Raw genomic sequence first — 16,680 nt, forward strand, 5'->3', positions numbered from 1 at the left:
AGAGTGTATGTGTACCTATATATGTACATGTGTACATATATATATGCAAAATTCCGAAGCCTCACTTTATCCAATTAAGTACACTTGTACTTAAATAATTCTTGTTATTTCAGATTACAGAAAAAATATAAATGACAATTAAATTTAAGATGAAACTATAGGGGCGCCTGGGTGGCTCAGTCGGTTGAATGTCTGAATTCAGCTCAGGTCATGATCTCACAGTTCGTGAGTTCAAGCCCCATGTCGGGCTCTGTGCTGACAGCTCAGAGCCTGGAGCCTTCTTCGGATTCTGCATCTCCCTCTGTCTCTGCCTCTCCCCTGCTCATGTTCTGTCTCTCTCTCTCTCTGTCAAAAATAAGTAAACATTTAAAAAAAAAAAAATTTTAAGATGAAACTATAAACTCACAAAATTTCTTGTCACTGAGCCTTAGCAGAATAACAGTTAGGAACTATCTTATACCTACTCTGCCAAGCAGTGTGCTAGATTCTTCTATACTGCAATACCCTACAGACTAAATTCTGAAAATCTAACACTAATAAGATACAAGATCTCCTGAAAACAGAATTAAGCAATCTAGTAACCTCAACTATCTATAACAAGTCAAGAATCAGAAGACCATCTGAAGAGGTAAGATTTGTATATCACAGAGTGACACAACACAAAACCCTTCTCCTCCCCACCCACATTTAAATGACTCTGTGACTTCCTCTGTTATCTATAAAACCCGTTAAGAAATTCAATGACAAAAGAAAATAATTAAAATAAGATTTTAACAGACCACAACAGCCTAATACTAGTGATCAGTACTCATTTTTAAAAGGAGACACACATATCACATTTCAAATGTTCTGTCGAATGGTTAAAATTGTTTAAATCAAAAAATCGTATTATGCTTTAAATGTCTAAACGTTTTGTCAAAATATCTTAAGTTTGGTGCTTAAGGCAATAAACCACCACCTAACCTGTGAGGTAGCAGAACAAAATATATACTAGTCTCTGTCCCTGGTTCCTGGCACAGAGCTCCTAAATCCCTCATAATCTTGTAAGTGATAAGGGCACCAGAGGCATCTTTCGTTCTAACATTTGGTCTCTGTCTCTGGTTCCTGACACAGAAGTCTTAAATCCCTTGGAATTTCCTGGATGACAGTACGGTCTTTTGTTCTAACGAGGTAACTCTTGGTGGCTCCTGGATGGGGGCTGGTCACCAGAAGAAAGCCCAAGCCACGATGAGAGGCTTGGAATTCAGCCCCAACCCACTCTCCAGAGGGGCGAGAGAAGCTGGAAATGGAGTTAATGATTGCCATGCCAACGCGATGACGCCTCCATAAAACTCCCCAAGTACAGGGTCTGGAGAGTTTCTGGGTGGCCAAACACGTGGGTGGAGGTGCCGGGAGAGTGGCAGTGGCACTCTTAATGGACAGAAGCTCCACCAGCCCTTGCCGCACCCCTCACTCTATGCATCTCCTCCATCTGGATGTTCATCTGGGGCCTCTACCATATACCCTTTCGGAATAAACTGGCAAAAGTGAACAAACTTTTCCTGAGTTCTGTAAGCTGCTCTAGCAAGTCAGTGGAATCCAAGAAAGGGTCATGGGAACCTCCACCGTATAGCTGATCGGTCAGAAGGACAGGTGACAACCTGGACTGGCAACTGACATCAGAAGGGGCAGCTGTGAGTCAGAGTGCTTAACTTGTGGGGTCTGATGCTATCTCCCGGTAGACAGTGCCAGAATGGAGTTAAATTGTAACACCCAGCTAGGGCCACAGCATTGACTGGTAGGAGGAACCCCCCCCCCACACACACACACATCTGTCGTCAGAAGTGTTGTAAGTGTGGCAGTCATGTGAGAGAAAAGGAAAAATACAGGAAGAGAACTGGGTTTTTCCCAATACATAATTCCTTCCCACAGAGCTATCTAGAAGATCTCAATGCCAGAAGTTAAGGATAGTTAAGACTTTGTTTTCTATTTCTTCAGTCAATATGGAGACTAATTCTTTTAGAATTCTGTTACATGAGACATTGCATAAAAATATACGATGGTTACTAATTACAAGTTTCCACAGGCACATTCAGCATTTTATGCACACTATATGCTTTTCCCTGATCCTGAAGAAGCCCTGTAAGTATTATAATTTCAATTTTATAGATGAGAAAAATGAGATTCAAAGATGTCAGTTGCCCAAGGCCACCTGGTGGCAGATGACGATGTGTGGGAACCCGACGTGTGTCTCAAACCCAAGCGTGTACTTGTCACATCAGGGTCTAAGGTTAGGCTACATCCAAATTTTACCTTGTCTTAAAAATAAGGCTTGGGACTTGTGGTTATTTCGTGAATTTCCTATTACTGAATAAAAACAGTTCAATAAGCTAAAATGTAAGAGCACATAAAGGCCAATTTTGGTCTGAATGAATCCCTTATTCCTAACAAAAGGGAGGCCAACTGCCCAGATTTAAACAGGCTCACAGCAGAACCTTATCCTGAGGATACTGCTAATGGTACGTGCATAAATGGATAAAGAAACTCCTCCTCAAAGTGTTAGAAGGTCATCTGGGAACAATTATAAACAAAACAAAACTAAGTACAGAATATTACTGAAAGGACTCTATTGAGCCAGGGCACTGGTCAGTTATGGCACCTGTGCAAACACGGACGCACAGACTGGGAAGTCAGGAAGGTGGACTGGGAAGTCAGGAAGGTGGGGTCCAGGAAGGAAGGCGTGCACTGGGAAGTCAGGAAGGTGGGATCCAGGAAGGACGAAAGCCCACAAACCACAAAATCATAAAATTTAAAGCAAATGAACAGAACGAAAATTCTTTTATGTAAGTAACAATTCTAAAGAATTTAGAGAAACAGCACAATTTCGAACCAATATATATAGCAGCTGACATTGTATCTGGGCTTGGAGATCCCTTTTCTTGCTACTGGTCCTTTTGTAATTGTATACATTAAATGTCACGGATTTTCATAAAGCAAATATTACACAAGTGTTACTATACAAGTAAAATACCAATGCACTCTTTTCCAACAATCCATTTAAATGTATTTAGAACTTGTGAAAATATACTGAGCCATAAAATTTTCATTTTAACGTGCTTAACACTCACTTGCCTGAAATTGTATCTCAGGGTAAAAAAATATTAAGTACTCTTACTCTGGGATCACTCCAAACTGTATTTATTCAATATCTCCGCCCCCCCCACCCCCCCCACCCCCGTCCACCACAACAGAACAAAGGCAAAGAACATTTTCTTCTGCTGGCAAAGTAAGAGTCTTTTGCTTCATGGTAACACCACCAGACAGAAGCTATATAAATTTCTTAACTGACTGATTAAACAACTCACTAGGAACATATTCAGCTTCAAATCTTGGGAGTTCATTACATTATCCTTATATTCATTCATTGAACAGTCATTGAACATTTTCTACACGTTAAACCACAGAACAGACCTGATTGCGGGAAGAGACCTAAAGGAGGATTCATTCAACAATGATCCAGAAAAATTCAGATTTCCTGAATCTGGAGGCAAAGAGGCAAATTTCTTTTAAATACTTAATTTCTATAATATTAGCAACAAACTCACAAAAGTTACAGTAATAAAAGCTGTTAACTATAAAACTCAGCTCAATTATCTAAGGCTTTCAAAGTATCATACATGTAAAATGATCTAATGTGATTAATGTTAAATGGCATTGACAAACAGGGATCACGGATTACTCTAGAATAATGAGATATGGAACACGAGCGATTTCGCATCGACCATGAGTTCAAATCTCAGCTTAGCCTCCTACTAATTGTATGGACTGGGAAATTTCAGAAAATCTCTCTGCCTAGGAGTTCCCATCTGTAAGAGGGATAATAAGTGATTAAAAGATGCCTACTAAGATGCACGGCTCAAAGCAGGCTTTCTCTAGTCAGTTACCTGTTCTTCCCTTGCCCCCAGAGCAAAGGACAAAACCCCCAAGTCCTCGATTAGCGATTCCCAACAAGAGAATCACAGCATTCCTCCTCCTTATCCAGCGTGCCCACTGGAAGAGGTTTCATTATTCCATCTCAGGTGCTGGGAAGTCTAGGAATACCACAGAGGTTTACGCTCAAATAGAAAAATACTTTCAAGAGAAGAAAAGAAAAGATTCTCTTTTCCAAATTACTGACTTCTAAAACCTGGCTCAACAGAAGAGCCCCCAGGATGGCTCAGTCGGTTAAGCATCTGACTCTTGGTTTTGGCTCAGGTCATGATCTCAGGGTTCCTGGGACTGAACCCGGCATCGGGCTCTGTGCTGACAGCACCGACCCTGCTTAGGATTCTCTCTCTCTCTCCCTCTCTCTTTGCCCCTCTCTTGCTCGTCCTCTCTCTCTCTCTCTCTCTCTCTCTCTCAAAATAAATAAACTTTAAAAAAGTTTTAAAAAAAATGAAAAAACTAAACAGAAATCACTTCTTAGTCTTATTTTTAACTAGCTTTTTTAACTAATTAAAATTAGTTAATTAGTGAATTAATCAATCCAGCCTGAGGATCAACACTTCCCACGTGAGGAAGGCACAGTCATAGTGCTGTCCTCCCACAGCACTTCCAGGTCTCACAGCTCTGTGGGGAAGCGGCCGTACCACACTCAGCATAAATGGTGCCTTCTGGAGCAAAACCAGGAAAACAGCATGAATGGTGCCCCCTCCCACTGCACCACTGTAATCTCAACAATTCATTGTAATTAGTCTGGGTGATTTTTTTTTTTTTTTAACATTTAGGATCCTTGACTGAAGGTAAGTGTAAAAATTGCAAAGGAAAATTCTAAGTTTAAAAAAATATACAACCAAACAGCTCTTTTCCTATGCCTAAGGCATTTCATGTATAACAGCATCCTCAGTGTCTTCCCACTGGCTTCTACTGGCTCTTCCACAGTCTAAGTCCCTGGACAGAAGTGAGGTGAAAGTGAGAGGACAATCAGGACATCGGTAACATGCAAACCCACAGGTGCCAAAGGACTCGGACATTCAGTAACACCAGTAGGCACGTAGCATGTGATTTTACCGACAGGCGTGTGTTCACGACTCCCTTTTTAAGTTAAAGTTAAGCAGTTCATAACATATTAGACTATATCAAGCCATATGTCTCTCATGAAATATGTTAACCCATGACATAAAGTGACATAAGAAACCATCCCCTCTTTTACCGAATAGCTACATGTTTGCGAGGTTCAAAATCCAAAATTACATAGAAAGGGACACACTGGTTTTGTTCCTACCCCTGCCTCAGGTCCTGTTCCCTCATACTCTCTATGGCAACCATTTCTTGTTAGTTTTTTTATTTACCTTTCCAGTGTATTTATAAAAATCCTAGTAAATACAACTGTACGTTCTTATTATCCCCCTTAAAGAAAAGGCGCTGTATAGTGCCCTCTGTCCCTCACGTTGCTTCTTTCCATCAATTTATCCTAGAGATCTGCCACATCAGTACAAAGACATCTTCCCCCCCACCTTTTTTTTAAGAGCCGTAGTACCCCACTCTGTGGATATACCATAATGTATTCAACCAGACCCTATCAGGTTGCTTCCAAAACATCTTCTTAAGTGATACATTTTTTTTTTTTTCAAATCTCTCCTGCCACTGTAACCAAGTGAATTATCCCTCTCACAGGACTTGTTTTCTTAGACCTGTAATAAAACAGATGAGTGACCTACTGTTCATATTTTGTAATAACCATCAGAAATTTCCACTTCACATGGCTGCATTCTCTCCCCAAAGTTTAATGTATTTATTAGAGGATTTCACAGAGCCTTTAATATACCATTATGCATTATGAATCTCCAAAATGTATACTGTGTGACATTTCCCAAACTTATCTGGCTACAGAGTAGTTCTTTGGCCAAACCTGCTATACATGAAGTATTTCACAAAACAAACTTTAGCAAATACTGGGGCATATATAATTACTGTCATCTATTTAAACAAAATGTAAGACTACTATGAGCGTTAAAGAAACCGGCTAAGCCAATTTTTAGACTACGTATTCCTTAGCTATTTTTTGGATTATAAACTCCCTTGAGATCTCGATGTAAAGCTACTTGATCCTCGCCTACAAAGAATGCATACGGGGGCGCCTGGGTGGCTCGGTCGGTTGAGCGTCCAACTTTGGCTCAGGTCATGATCTCGCGGTCCGTGGGTTCGAGCCCCGCGTCAGGCTCTGTGCTGACCGCTCAGAGCCTGGAGCCTGTTTCAGATTCTGTGTCTCCCTCTCTCTCTGACCCTCCCCCGTTCATGCTCTGTCTCTCTCTGTCTCAAAAATAAATAAACGTTAAAAAAAAAAAAAATGCATACAAGCATAAAATTTTCCAGTGTCTGGGAATTCATGGACCACAGTCCCCATGGTCTTATCTATTTTAAAAGTAATTTTGAATAGAAGTGCTATATTATCTGTGGCCTCACTGATATTTCAAATGCTAGGACAGAACCCAGAGCTAATGAAAAAACAGCACAGAATTCACCACGAAGTGTACCTTGATGTAAAGCAAATAAAGCACCCTCAAAAGGGATCATGTTTAACAATTAATGATATCACACAAAGTAAATCCTATTAAATAACTGTGGAAACGGTTACGAGGGGTTGTAGTCTTATTTTTACATAGGTGGCTCCCATTTTAAACAAATACATTAGATTCTTAGAGGATTAAGAAAGTTGGTCTTTAATTCATTTTGTACAATAATATCTCAAGATCAAGGATTTTCAGAATGAAATGCATTTCACATTAGACAGCAGTATCTACTAGAAATATAATTCTGCTGCAGATCTGAATGTGACAATGTGAATGCCCAGAGGAGGAAAAAATTCCAGGAGTTTTAAATGTAGAACAAAAAATCCCCAAGCATGATTACAGTCTAGCAGGTGAAATGATTAGGAGAGAGAGAGAAGTATTAAATCGAAAACTGACAAACGCAGGACTACCACATCTGATTTGGGACTGGTACCCTACAGGAGGGCAAAGGGGCAGAAGGGCATTCCAAGGAGAGGGCCAGAGGGGGCTGAAGCCCAGACCAGGCTCCTCTCATGGAGAGTTGTGCTGAAGTTTGAATCTGCTTACAAGGGGCATCTGTTGTATTTCAAACAAAGAGTTCAGTAATACCCTTCTTCCCTCTCTTCCCAGACAACTTCCTTCTCCCCAAAACCCCATCCACCCATGGCAAACATTAAAAAGTCCTACAATTTTTAAAAAGGAAAGATGTTTTCTAGATCATGATGGTATCCCAGCAGCCAAACTATAATAGAATGGAAATTTCTAATTTAAATTCTTATCAAAAATGGTATTTTTTTTATTTTACAGAGAGAGAGAGAGAGAGAAAGCGCACGCGTATGTGAGCGGGGGAGAGGGGCAGAGGGAGAGAGAGAGACAGAAAGAATCTCAGGTAGGCTCCAAGCTCAGTGCAGAGCCCAACACAGGGCTGAATCCCACCACCTTGGGATGATGACCTGAGCAGAAATCAAGAGTCTGACGGTCAACCGACTGAGCCACCCAGGTGCTCCCCAAAATTTGTTGCTTGACAGAAGTTTTTTTTTTTTTTAATGAAAACATCTCCAATACTTCCATGGAACTCAATGGGAATACAGTCTATTATATATGAATTTGCTTTATTCCTATCTTTGTTGAGTACATCAATTCCCAAGGTAAGAATCTGTGAGTATCTTCAGTATTTTTCCAGAATAAAGAATGGTATCAAGCTGAAAACACCCTATATATAAAAGAACATGCACCAAACATACAAGCACCAAGTGTTAATTATATGCTCCGGCAAATTCTGAGAAAGAGATTATACGTATCATGTTTACCCTTCTCATGCTCTTCTGAGAAACCATTCCACACTCTTGTCTATGATATAAAATAAAGTATAGCCACCTTACACATGTGAATCCATTTCCAAAGGTACATCCAATTCCCAAGTTCCTAGTCAGAGATGATACAGAATTCAACAGCTTCTCCAAATCGGGCAATCTGACAAAAAAGAAGCAGTATAGTCCAGGAATATAGAAAGAGAAGACAATTCTACACTGACATGTGAGCAAAATGAAAACCAAATGATACTAATATACATATTCCCTACAAAAGAAAAAGAAATAGGTAAAATATTAAAGTATTTTTCCTACTTCATTATGAAAGGCAGACTACGCTTTACCCTTCACTTGGATATTATTTAAAAAAAAAAAAAAAAAAAAAAAAAAACCTGCTTAAACTTACTAAAATCCAAACTATGGCTTAATAAAAATTAAAATATTTAAAAATATCCTCTTTGGAGTAAATATGAAAATCTGCTTGGAATAGCCCATCTAGAGCCTTTCTGCACTGGCAAATCAGCTCCAGGTAAAAATGCACATTTACATCATAATCACATTATCTTCATAAACCAAGCATTGACAAAAAGTTTTGGCCACTCTCATCCTCCATCAGTCATTTAAAAATGTCTAGCCCACTTATGAAGATAAAAAGCTTCTGCACAACAAAGGAAACAACCAACAAAACTAAAAGGCAACCAACGGAATGGGAAAAGATATTTGCAAATGACACATCGGACAAAGGGCTAGTATCCAAAATCTATAAAGAGCTCATCAAACTCCACACCCGAAAAACAAATAACCCAGTGAAGAAATGGGCAGAAAACATGAATAGACACTTCTCTAAAGAAGACATCCGGATGGCCAACAGGCACATGAACAGATGTTCAACGTCGCTCCTTATCAGGGAAATACAAATCAAAACCACACTCAGATACCACCTCACGCCAGTCAGAGTGGCCAAAATGAAGAAATCAGGAGACTATAGATGCTGGAGAGGATGTGGAGAAACGGGAACCCTCTTGCACTGTTGGTGGGAATGCAAATTGGTGTAGCCGCTCTGGAAAGCAGTGTGGAGGTTCCTCAGAAAATTAAAAATAGACCTACCCTATAACCCAGCAATAGCACTGCCAGGAATTTATCCAAGGGATACAGGAGTACTGATGCATAGGGGCACTTGTACCCCAATGTTTATAGCAGCACTCTCAACAATAGCCAAATTATGGAAAGAGCCTAAATGTCCATCAATTGATGAATGGATAAAGAAATTGTGGTTTATATACACAATGGAATACTACGTGGCAATGAGAAAAAATGAAATATGGCCTTTTGTAACAACATGGATGGAACTGGAGAGTGTGATGCTAAGTGAAATAAGCCATACAGAGAAAGACAGATACCATATGGTTTCACTCTTATGTGGATCCTGAGAAACATAACAGAAACCCATGGGGGAGGGGAAGGAAAAAAAAAAAAAAAAAGAGGTTAGAGTGGGAGAGAGCCAAAGCATAAGAGACTGTTAAAAACTGAGAACAAACTGAGGGTTGATGGGGGGTGGGAGGGAGGGCAGGGTGGGTGATGGGTATTGAGGAGGGCACCTTTTGGGATGAGCACTGGGTGTTGTATGGAAACCAATTTGACAGTAAATTTCATATATAAAAAAATAAAAAATAAAAAAAAATTAAAAAAAAAGGAAAAAAAATAAAAATAAAAAATAAAAATAAAAATGTCTAGCCCAGGGAGGCAAAGAGTCACTAATTTCGAAACCTAGCACTACTCCAGGCTAAGTCCTCTGCCCTCAGGAAGACTTAACAGCAACACTACCAAACACTATCTTAGCACCATGCCAACCATAGACCCCTCCACGGTTTATCATCATAGTTACGAATAATCATCAAAGTCTCCCCAAGTTATGTAATTCAATGAGTATCACTCAACAAAATACATGAAGTTGCTTGCTGAACAAAAACAGAGGCAAACTTCACTACAAGCTAGAATACTGGAATAGCTACCTGCTTTGTACAGGAACCAAGTTCTCTTGTTTCAAAAGGAGGTTTAAAAAGGGGCGGGGGAGTGAGTTGCTGCACCCTTACACATACATACACAGATCTTTATTACTAACACATGCTTACTGCAAAATTTGAAATACTGTATCCATAAAACTGGTAACTATAGGAGAATCCACAATCAATAAGAGAAAGCTACAATATGAATCAAAAACCACACTGCCTAATGTGTAACACTAACCCTTAGACTCACCTGTATGTTCCTTTATGTAAATGGCCCATTTTGTGAACTGCAGATTCTATCCACTTTAACATCATATTTGTGATGAAATATAGTAAGAAAGAAGGGGAAGGAAAGAGGAAGAAAAACAACCCATTACAGGATGTTGACAAGTTTAACTACTAAGGCTTTAGAATATATTGGTTCATACCCACATACCACTAAAATAAACCAGGTTCCTCTAACAAGTTACTTTGGCTTTCGATTTTAACCTACTCAAGTAACAGGAGTCTAGTGTAACAAAATACTCTAATTTTCATACCCTAAGCTCCCTTAGAAGAAAACCTGTGTACTTCTCGGTCTCAATTACCAAATAAAGCAATTCTTCAATCCAACTCAATTGTCCTACAGCTTAATTTGAATGGATGAGATTTCCTATCTCTCCCTTTATTACAACTCCATAGATTGTGGTGCAGAGAAACAAACCAACTACAGGCCGAAAGGTAACGAAAATTCTGATAATATGCGTGGGGTACATATGATCTCTAGAGCTATCAATACCTAACCACAGATCCCAAAGGGTATGCTTACTTACAGACCTACCGAAAAAACCTTCTACTTGCCAATCACCACTGAATGCATCCTGGTTTGTTAGTATCTTTTATTTATTCTAATGACTACTTTTTTAAAAGTGTCTCTAATGGACTCAGGAAAATGTTTTAACTGGCACTCACAAATGGAATTAGCAGGAATGCAAATGGCTATCACTGTGTTCACTAACACACGCCAAAGTAAACTCAATGAGGTTAAGACTCTGTCTACCTTGTGTGCCCATACCCCAGTGCCTGGCACCTAGGAGATAACATAATACCCATGAAATGAATGATTTGTATACCAACAAAATTCATGGAGCAGCCTGAAAATTTCAGTGGTAACAGAACTGTATTAAATAATGTACTGCCTAAAAGAACGAACAATTGTCAAAACTTGGGAACCTTCTAACCAGTGCTGTCTGTTGTAACAGAATATTTGACCTATATGAGAAAATACGACTGATGGTTCAAGTCAATTCCAAAGAGAAGCCTGCAATACGTTTTTGTAATAAAGCAAACAAAAGTTGCATTTTTGTAAGATAAATGACTTTCCTCCTATCCCAAAACCATGATCAATGAAACTTACAGAATTTTAGAAGCAGAAGAAACCTGAGAGCCTAAATTATGGAACAGATGCACTTGGTTCAGAGTCATATATACTGCCACCAATTTATTCAAAAATTTTGCATAATCACATACCCAAGATAGCATTTGATGAATATTAATTTTATTCTACTTTTTTGGCTATGCTAAGTAGTTGCCAGTTGGAGAAGTAATGACTGATGAGTATCATACTCTTCCATTCTTCTGACTTTATTTACCAGGGGAAAACTGATGAGAAAATATAACTTTATTGATACAAATAGTTCCTCTCTTCCCAGTTTTCAAGTTACAGTGTTCGTACTCCATAAACCACAGTTCTACTGTTCTCTCATTCTATTTTTAGACTGTGTGATAGTTTATTACATTTGATTTCTATTACTGACTTGTATATTTACTGTGGCCAAGTCTTATTTTCCCAAAGATTTCGAAAGTATACCCTTCCAAAGTGCTCCCCTGCCATGCCATTATTAAGTGCTTGATAATTTCTTTGTCATTCATTTGGATGTAAGTTTCATTAGTGCAGAGTTGGTTCTGTCTTTTTGGATATTACACAATAGGTTCTAAGTGTTATTACAATGAGGAATGAATGAATGAATGAATGAATGAATGATTTGGAAGGCAATGTCATTATCATGCCTTTTTTTTTTTTTTTTTTTTTTAACGTTTATTGATTTTAGACAGAGAGAGACAGAGTGCGAGCTGGGCAGGGGCAGAGACAGAGGGAGACACAGAATCTGAAACAGGCTCCAGGCTCTGAGCTGTCAGCACAGAGCCTGATTCGGGGCTCAAACACAGGAACCCCATGACATGGGGTCATGACCTGAACTGAAGTCGGAGGCTTAACAGACTGAGCTACCCAGACGCCCCTAGCATGCTTCTTTTGATAGCTAAGCAGCCAATATCTGAGAAGACATCATAATTTCTATCCAGTTTTATAAAAACTAGAATGTTCTTTAACTGTTCTAAGCTGAAAATTTGCAAACAAATCTAAGAACAGACAACACTATTTGATACACATTAGTAGAGAAAGTGCTAAAAGAAAGAAAGAAAGAAAGACCTCCAAAATGCAGTTTATTCAAATGTCACACAAAGAATTACGGAAGATTCCTTAGAACGAGTTTCCAGGATTCCATTACCACCACTGTGACTTGATCCTCCCCAAAACCACTGCTAAATGACTTCACTGTCTGGAGACTCCCTTTTCCTCCATGATTTGAGAATTTGTAAGTGAACATACTGAAGTAATAATCAACGACTACTCTCCAGGGCCTTACAATAATCTTTAAAAAAAAGATTGGGGGGGGGGGGGCGGCTGGTTAAAAACGCAAATAAAAACACACAAAAAGCAATTTTCCTGTTAGTTGTGAAAGACTGGAAAATTTTCACTGCATCCTTCCCTCCTCTGCTGGTCACAGAGTAAGAATTGGAAGCGGAAAATTTACAACACTTCCATGCCGTTTGAGTCAGGAACTACGAGGAGAGAGGAGAATCACAAGTGTGGGGACACATGTATTCTACATGAGAGCAGGAAGTCAGTTTGTCGAGCATGGGCCGCCCGTCCAGCATCCTAAATGGGAACGCTGGCCTTCTGCAAGCCCACCCCCAGTCCCCTCTAACCCTGAAGCGAAAGCCACCCGGATACGGGATTTTGCTAGGCTGATTTAAAAAGGAGCAGCTAGCAGAGCTCAGGACACTTTCCTCTTTCTATTTGGCCTGCGGCAGGAGGCTACTCCCCTGGTTCTCGCCAAAAGAGGAGGCGGACCAGGCAGAGTCAGCAGCGAAAAGCAGCCTTGGCCGCGAAGGCAGCCCGTCCACGCGGCCGGAGAACTCACCGAACAAAAGCACACCGCGCGGACCGGGTGGGGAGACGCGCAAGAAGGGAAAAAGATCCACCCCAACTCTTCACCACTGCCTGGGGCTAGAAACAGGTGGAGCCGCGCTTAGAGAGAGAAGAAAGATGGATTTTCGAGGGGCTAATCTGAACTCCAGCGCCCAGGCAACCGGAACCGAGACCCCCGGCCGGGGAGCACGCCCGGGAATAAGGGAGGCGAGCGCTGCGGAGAGAAAGGAAGAGATGGTCGGGGTCAAGGGCTGACGGACGGCCCCGCAGGGCGCCGAGGATGCGGGTGGCGAGGATGCCCGCGGCGCGCTGCCGGCTGCCCCCACTCGGGCCTCCTGGGCGCCGCCGCCGCCGCCGCCGCCCCCTCGCCCCCGCGCCCTGGGCGGCCACACAAAGGGGATGGCGAGGCTCGCCGGCTGCGGGGCGGCGGAGGGGCGCCGGGCCCGGGACGAGGTGGCCGGACCGCGACGGCCGCCGCGCCCCCGCCTTTGTCTGCCTCGTTCCGCGCTTCCCCCACCCCCGCCGAGCAGCCCTGCCGCCCGCGGCGCCCTCATCCCGCTCATTACCCGGGTGAGTAGCGGTCTCATCTGCTCGCCGGCCCCATCCGCCTCCATGGCCCGCCGGCCAGCCCGCGGCGGCCGCTACGGAGCTGCCCCGCGCGGTCCGCCCGCCGCCGCCGCCGCCGCCGCCGCCGCCGAGACCCGGGCGCGCGAAGGGAAACGAACGTGCGTCCGTGAGCGAGGCGCGCGCGTGGGGAGAGCCGTGCGCGGGAGACGCGGGGCGGCGGGTGCGCGCGGCGGCCGCAGGGCTGGCTCTCGCCGGGGGAGCGAGGCCGCGGCGTGGAACGTGGAGCGAGAACTGAGCGAGCGGGAGGACGAGGCGGGGGAGGAGGAGTGAGCCGCGTAGGGCCCGGGGGCGGGGCCGCAGGCCGTGACGCGCGCGGCGCCCGGGGCCCGCCCCGACACGCCCCCTCCCCGCCTCCCTCGTCACGCCCCCTGCCAGTCTGGCACCGCCAGCCCGCTCTGCGCGCCTGCGGGCCCCGCCGCGAGGCCACCCGGAGACGGGGCGGGAGGGAAGCGGGACGGGCGTCCGTCCCAGCCAATCGGCGGCTCGCGGCCTTCCGCGTGCACCGCCACCGCCACCACCACCCCGCCTCCTCAGGAGGCTCCGCCCCTCTATGTAAAATCGTAACTGACCCAAACAGATTGTCTAACTCGTTTTGCAGGTGCGAGATTCGCCTGAGGTTTCGAAGTGCGGTGGAGGGTTACCGTGGCCCCTACCTCCTAACCGGGTTCCTTACAGAGTCGCAGGAGGGTAGGAGGACGGCTCCCTTTTCCAGGATGCTCACGGGAACCCCAAAGGAGCTAACGGGTCTTCATGACTCCTCCAAGTTTTTTTTTTTTTTTAAATCTCTCAGTTCTGTAGGTGTGAACCCCAACTCTGAAAACAGTATCCTCGCGTGCTTGCCCCCTTGACCAGGCACCACAGCGGCTCCCACACTCTTGAGTCCACCCTCAAATATCCACACCTCGAGGTCGGCTCTCAAATATCCACACCCTCACTGGGAATGATGATGGGATCGGCCGCACAGGGTCACGGGTGGGTTAAGTGTATTTCTATCCGCAAACGTGCCTGACACTTAGCATGCTTCTTATGAGCATCATTTTTCACAAGCTTATCGTGAATGTTTTTGAAAGATAACAAAATGTTAGCTGAGAGGAACGACATCAATGCTTTGGAGGGAAACTGTATGTTACACCGGGTCTGGAGCACACGTGGTCCTATCCGTCTCTAGCAGTAAAGCCCTTTGTCAGAGAGTTAAGGATGCTGCATGCCTGGTCCTTGTTTGGGTCCTAGTCCCCTTTTGTTCTCAATTTCCCAGAGTTACTTCAAGGCTAGCACACATTATTCCCTTACTTGTATAAGAGCATATGTGTTTCTATTAATAATAGCTACCGTTTAAAGAGGCCAGCAATTAGAGACTGCCATGTTTTGTAAACATGGTTCATCTCTAATCCTCACAACACTACAAAATATGTTTTATTATCCCCATTTTACAGGTGAGGAAGCAGAGGCTCATAAAGATAACTAGCTTTAGGTCCTGGTCAGTAGACCTGCTCTTTCAGTTGCGCCCTTCCAATGCCTCATTAAAGATAGTTGAACAACAATAAGAAAAGGGGAAGAAAAGGTGCAACAAGAATGAAACAACGAATATGGAGAAAGAGAGAGAAAGACATTCTTTAAAAAGCACCTCCTAAAATTGTTGAAGGCATCAATCAGTTGTACCCATCACTCTCTAAGGTGAATGGATTCATATTGAAGAATTAGTTCTGGACTCTCTTACAATGTAGCCATAAAACTGTAATTAGTGTGTGCAGAATACCCTCCACCCCCCTTCTCTGCCTTGTTTTTCTGTACAGCACTTACCCTCTTATAACACTTTGTATATTTTATGTTTTATTATGCTTTGTCTATACACATACATTAACATAGTAATGTGTGTCCCATGTATGCTCCATGCAAGCAATGAAAGCAGTGATTTTTTTTTTTTTTTGTCTGTTTGCTGTTAAATTCCTAGTGCGCCTAGAAGAGTACTTGGCCTTTGTAAACTCTCTGTTAATTGAATGAAGTGGAGGTGGAGGGGAAGGGGGGCATCCGTTAAGACCCAAGAGCATCCTGGGTGACAGCTGAGGTTGTGGTCAAAGTAGTAACAGGAACACAGTAGGAACCAAGACCCTTGGTGCCAGAGTTGAAAGAGCTAAGCAGTCAACTTCAAGAAGGCTTGAACATATATACTCAGGAGACCATGCTAGAAAAATTGAGTTTCTTCTCACCCATCTTGCAAAAGGAAAAAATAAGCCCCTGGTTTATTTAATCCACAATTGTTTTTTGAGTGACTTCTGTGTTGCCGTGCACGTTTTCCATTTCTCACTTGATCCCAACTGCTAAAACAATAATGTAGTAAAGGTCTGAATTATAGAATTTATTACTCTCAACTTCCCACTTAATTCTGGCTTGGCCAGGGTTCATCCTGAGGTGATGGCTGTACTGAGTAAAGAAGGTAATGTGTTAAAATTACGTTCATCAAATGTAAATGACTATGAAATGCTCCAAGGTGCTGAAAGGCAAATTATTATCTGAAGTTTTTTAAATATTCATCCAAAATGTAGCACAGGGACACAACTGCTAAACAAAAGTGAATGTGAACCTAAATTCATCACTAACAATGAATTCGTGGCACCTAAAATTAATGACGTTCAGCTGTAGCCCAGGACACTTCCTGGGTTCCTGAAACAGTAGGTAATAGTAGCAGGGTCCTGGATGCAAACTCTTGGCAAGATCTTCACCTTGACGAGCGAATAATCTCCTCCCAACAGCTCTCTAAAAGTCAGAGCATATTTTGTAAAGACAAATAGCAGCTTCTTTGTCATTTTGAAAAGCCTGGAACCATCCTTAACCTTTAACAGAAGATCCTTTGACAGTTATGTATCACTTCATTGCCTCTTCTTGGTCATAGCTGAGATCTAAATGTTCCCAAGCAGCTGATCTTATAAGGAAAACTAAATTCTTTGGAATAGTGTTTACAAGATCACCGGGGC

At 42.7% G+C, this 16,680-nt stretch overlaps 1 protein-coding gene across 5 annotated transcripts in view; it reads right to left on the minus strand.

The window, feature by feature from the left end:
- SLC4A7 (solute carrier family 4 member 7) overlaps nucleotides 1-13,849 on the minus strand; it is a 111,113-nt gene extending 97,264 nt beyond the window's left edge. For 3 of the 5 annotated variants that reach the window (XM_042955057.1, XM_042955058.1, XM_042955059.1), the window contains exon 1: nucleotides 13,648-13,846. In XM_042955057.1, coding sequence (XP_042810991.1) covers nucleotides 13,648-13,695 — 48 coding nt within the window. In that variant the 5' untranslated portion in view covers nucleotides 13,696-13,846. Of the gene's footprint in view, nucleotides 1-13,647 lie in introns of all 5 variants that reach the window. The other 2 variants (XM_042955060.1, XM_042955056.1) reach the window with 2 other exon arrangements.
- Between the last annotated feature and the right edge of the window lie 2,831 nt (nucleotides 13,850-16,680).

This window comes from Panthera leo, chromosome C2 (assembly GCF_018350215.1).
Source record: "Panthera leo isolate Ple1 chromosome C2, P.leo_Ple1_pat1.1, whole genome shotgun sequence".
In the NCBI taxonomy this organism is placed as follows: domain Eukaryota; kingdom Metazoa; phylum Chordata; class Mammalia; order Carnivora; family Felidae; genus Panthera; species Panthera leo.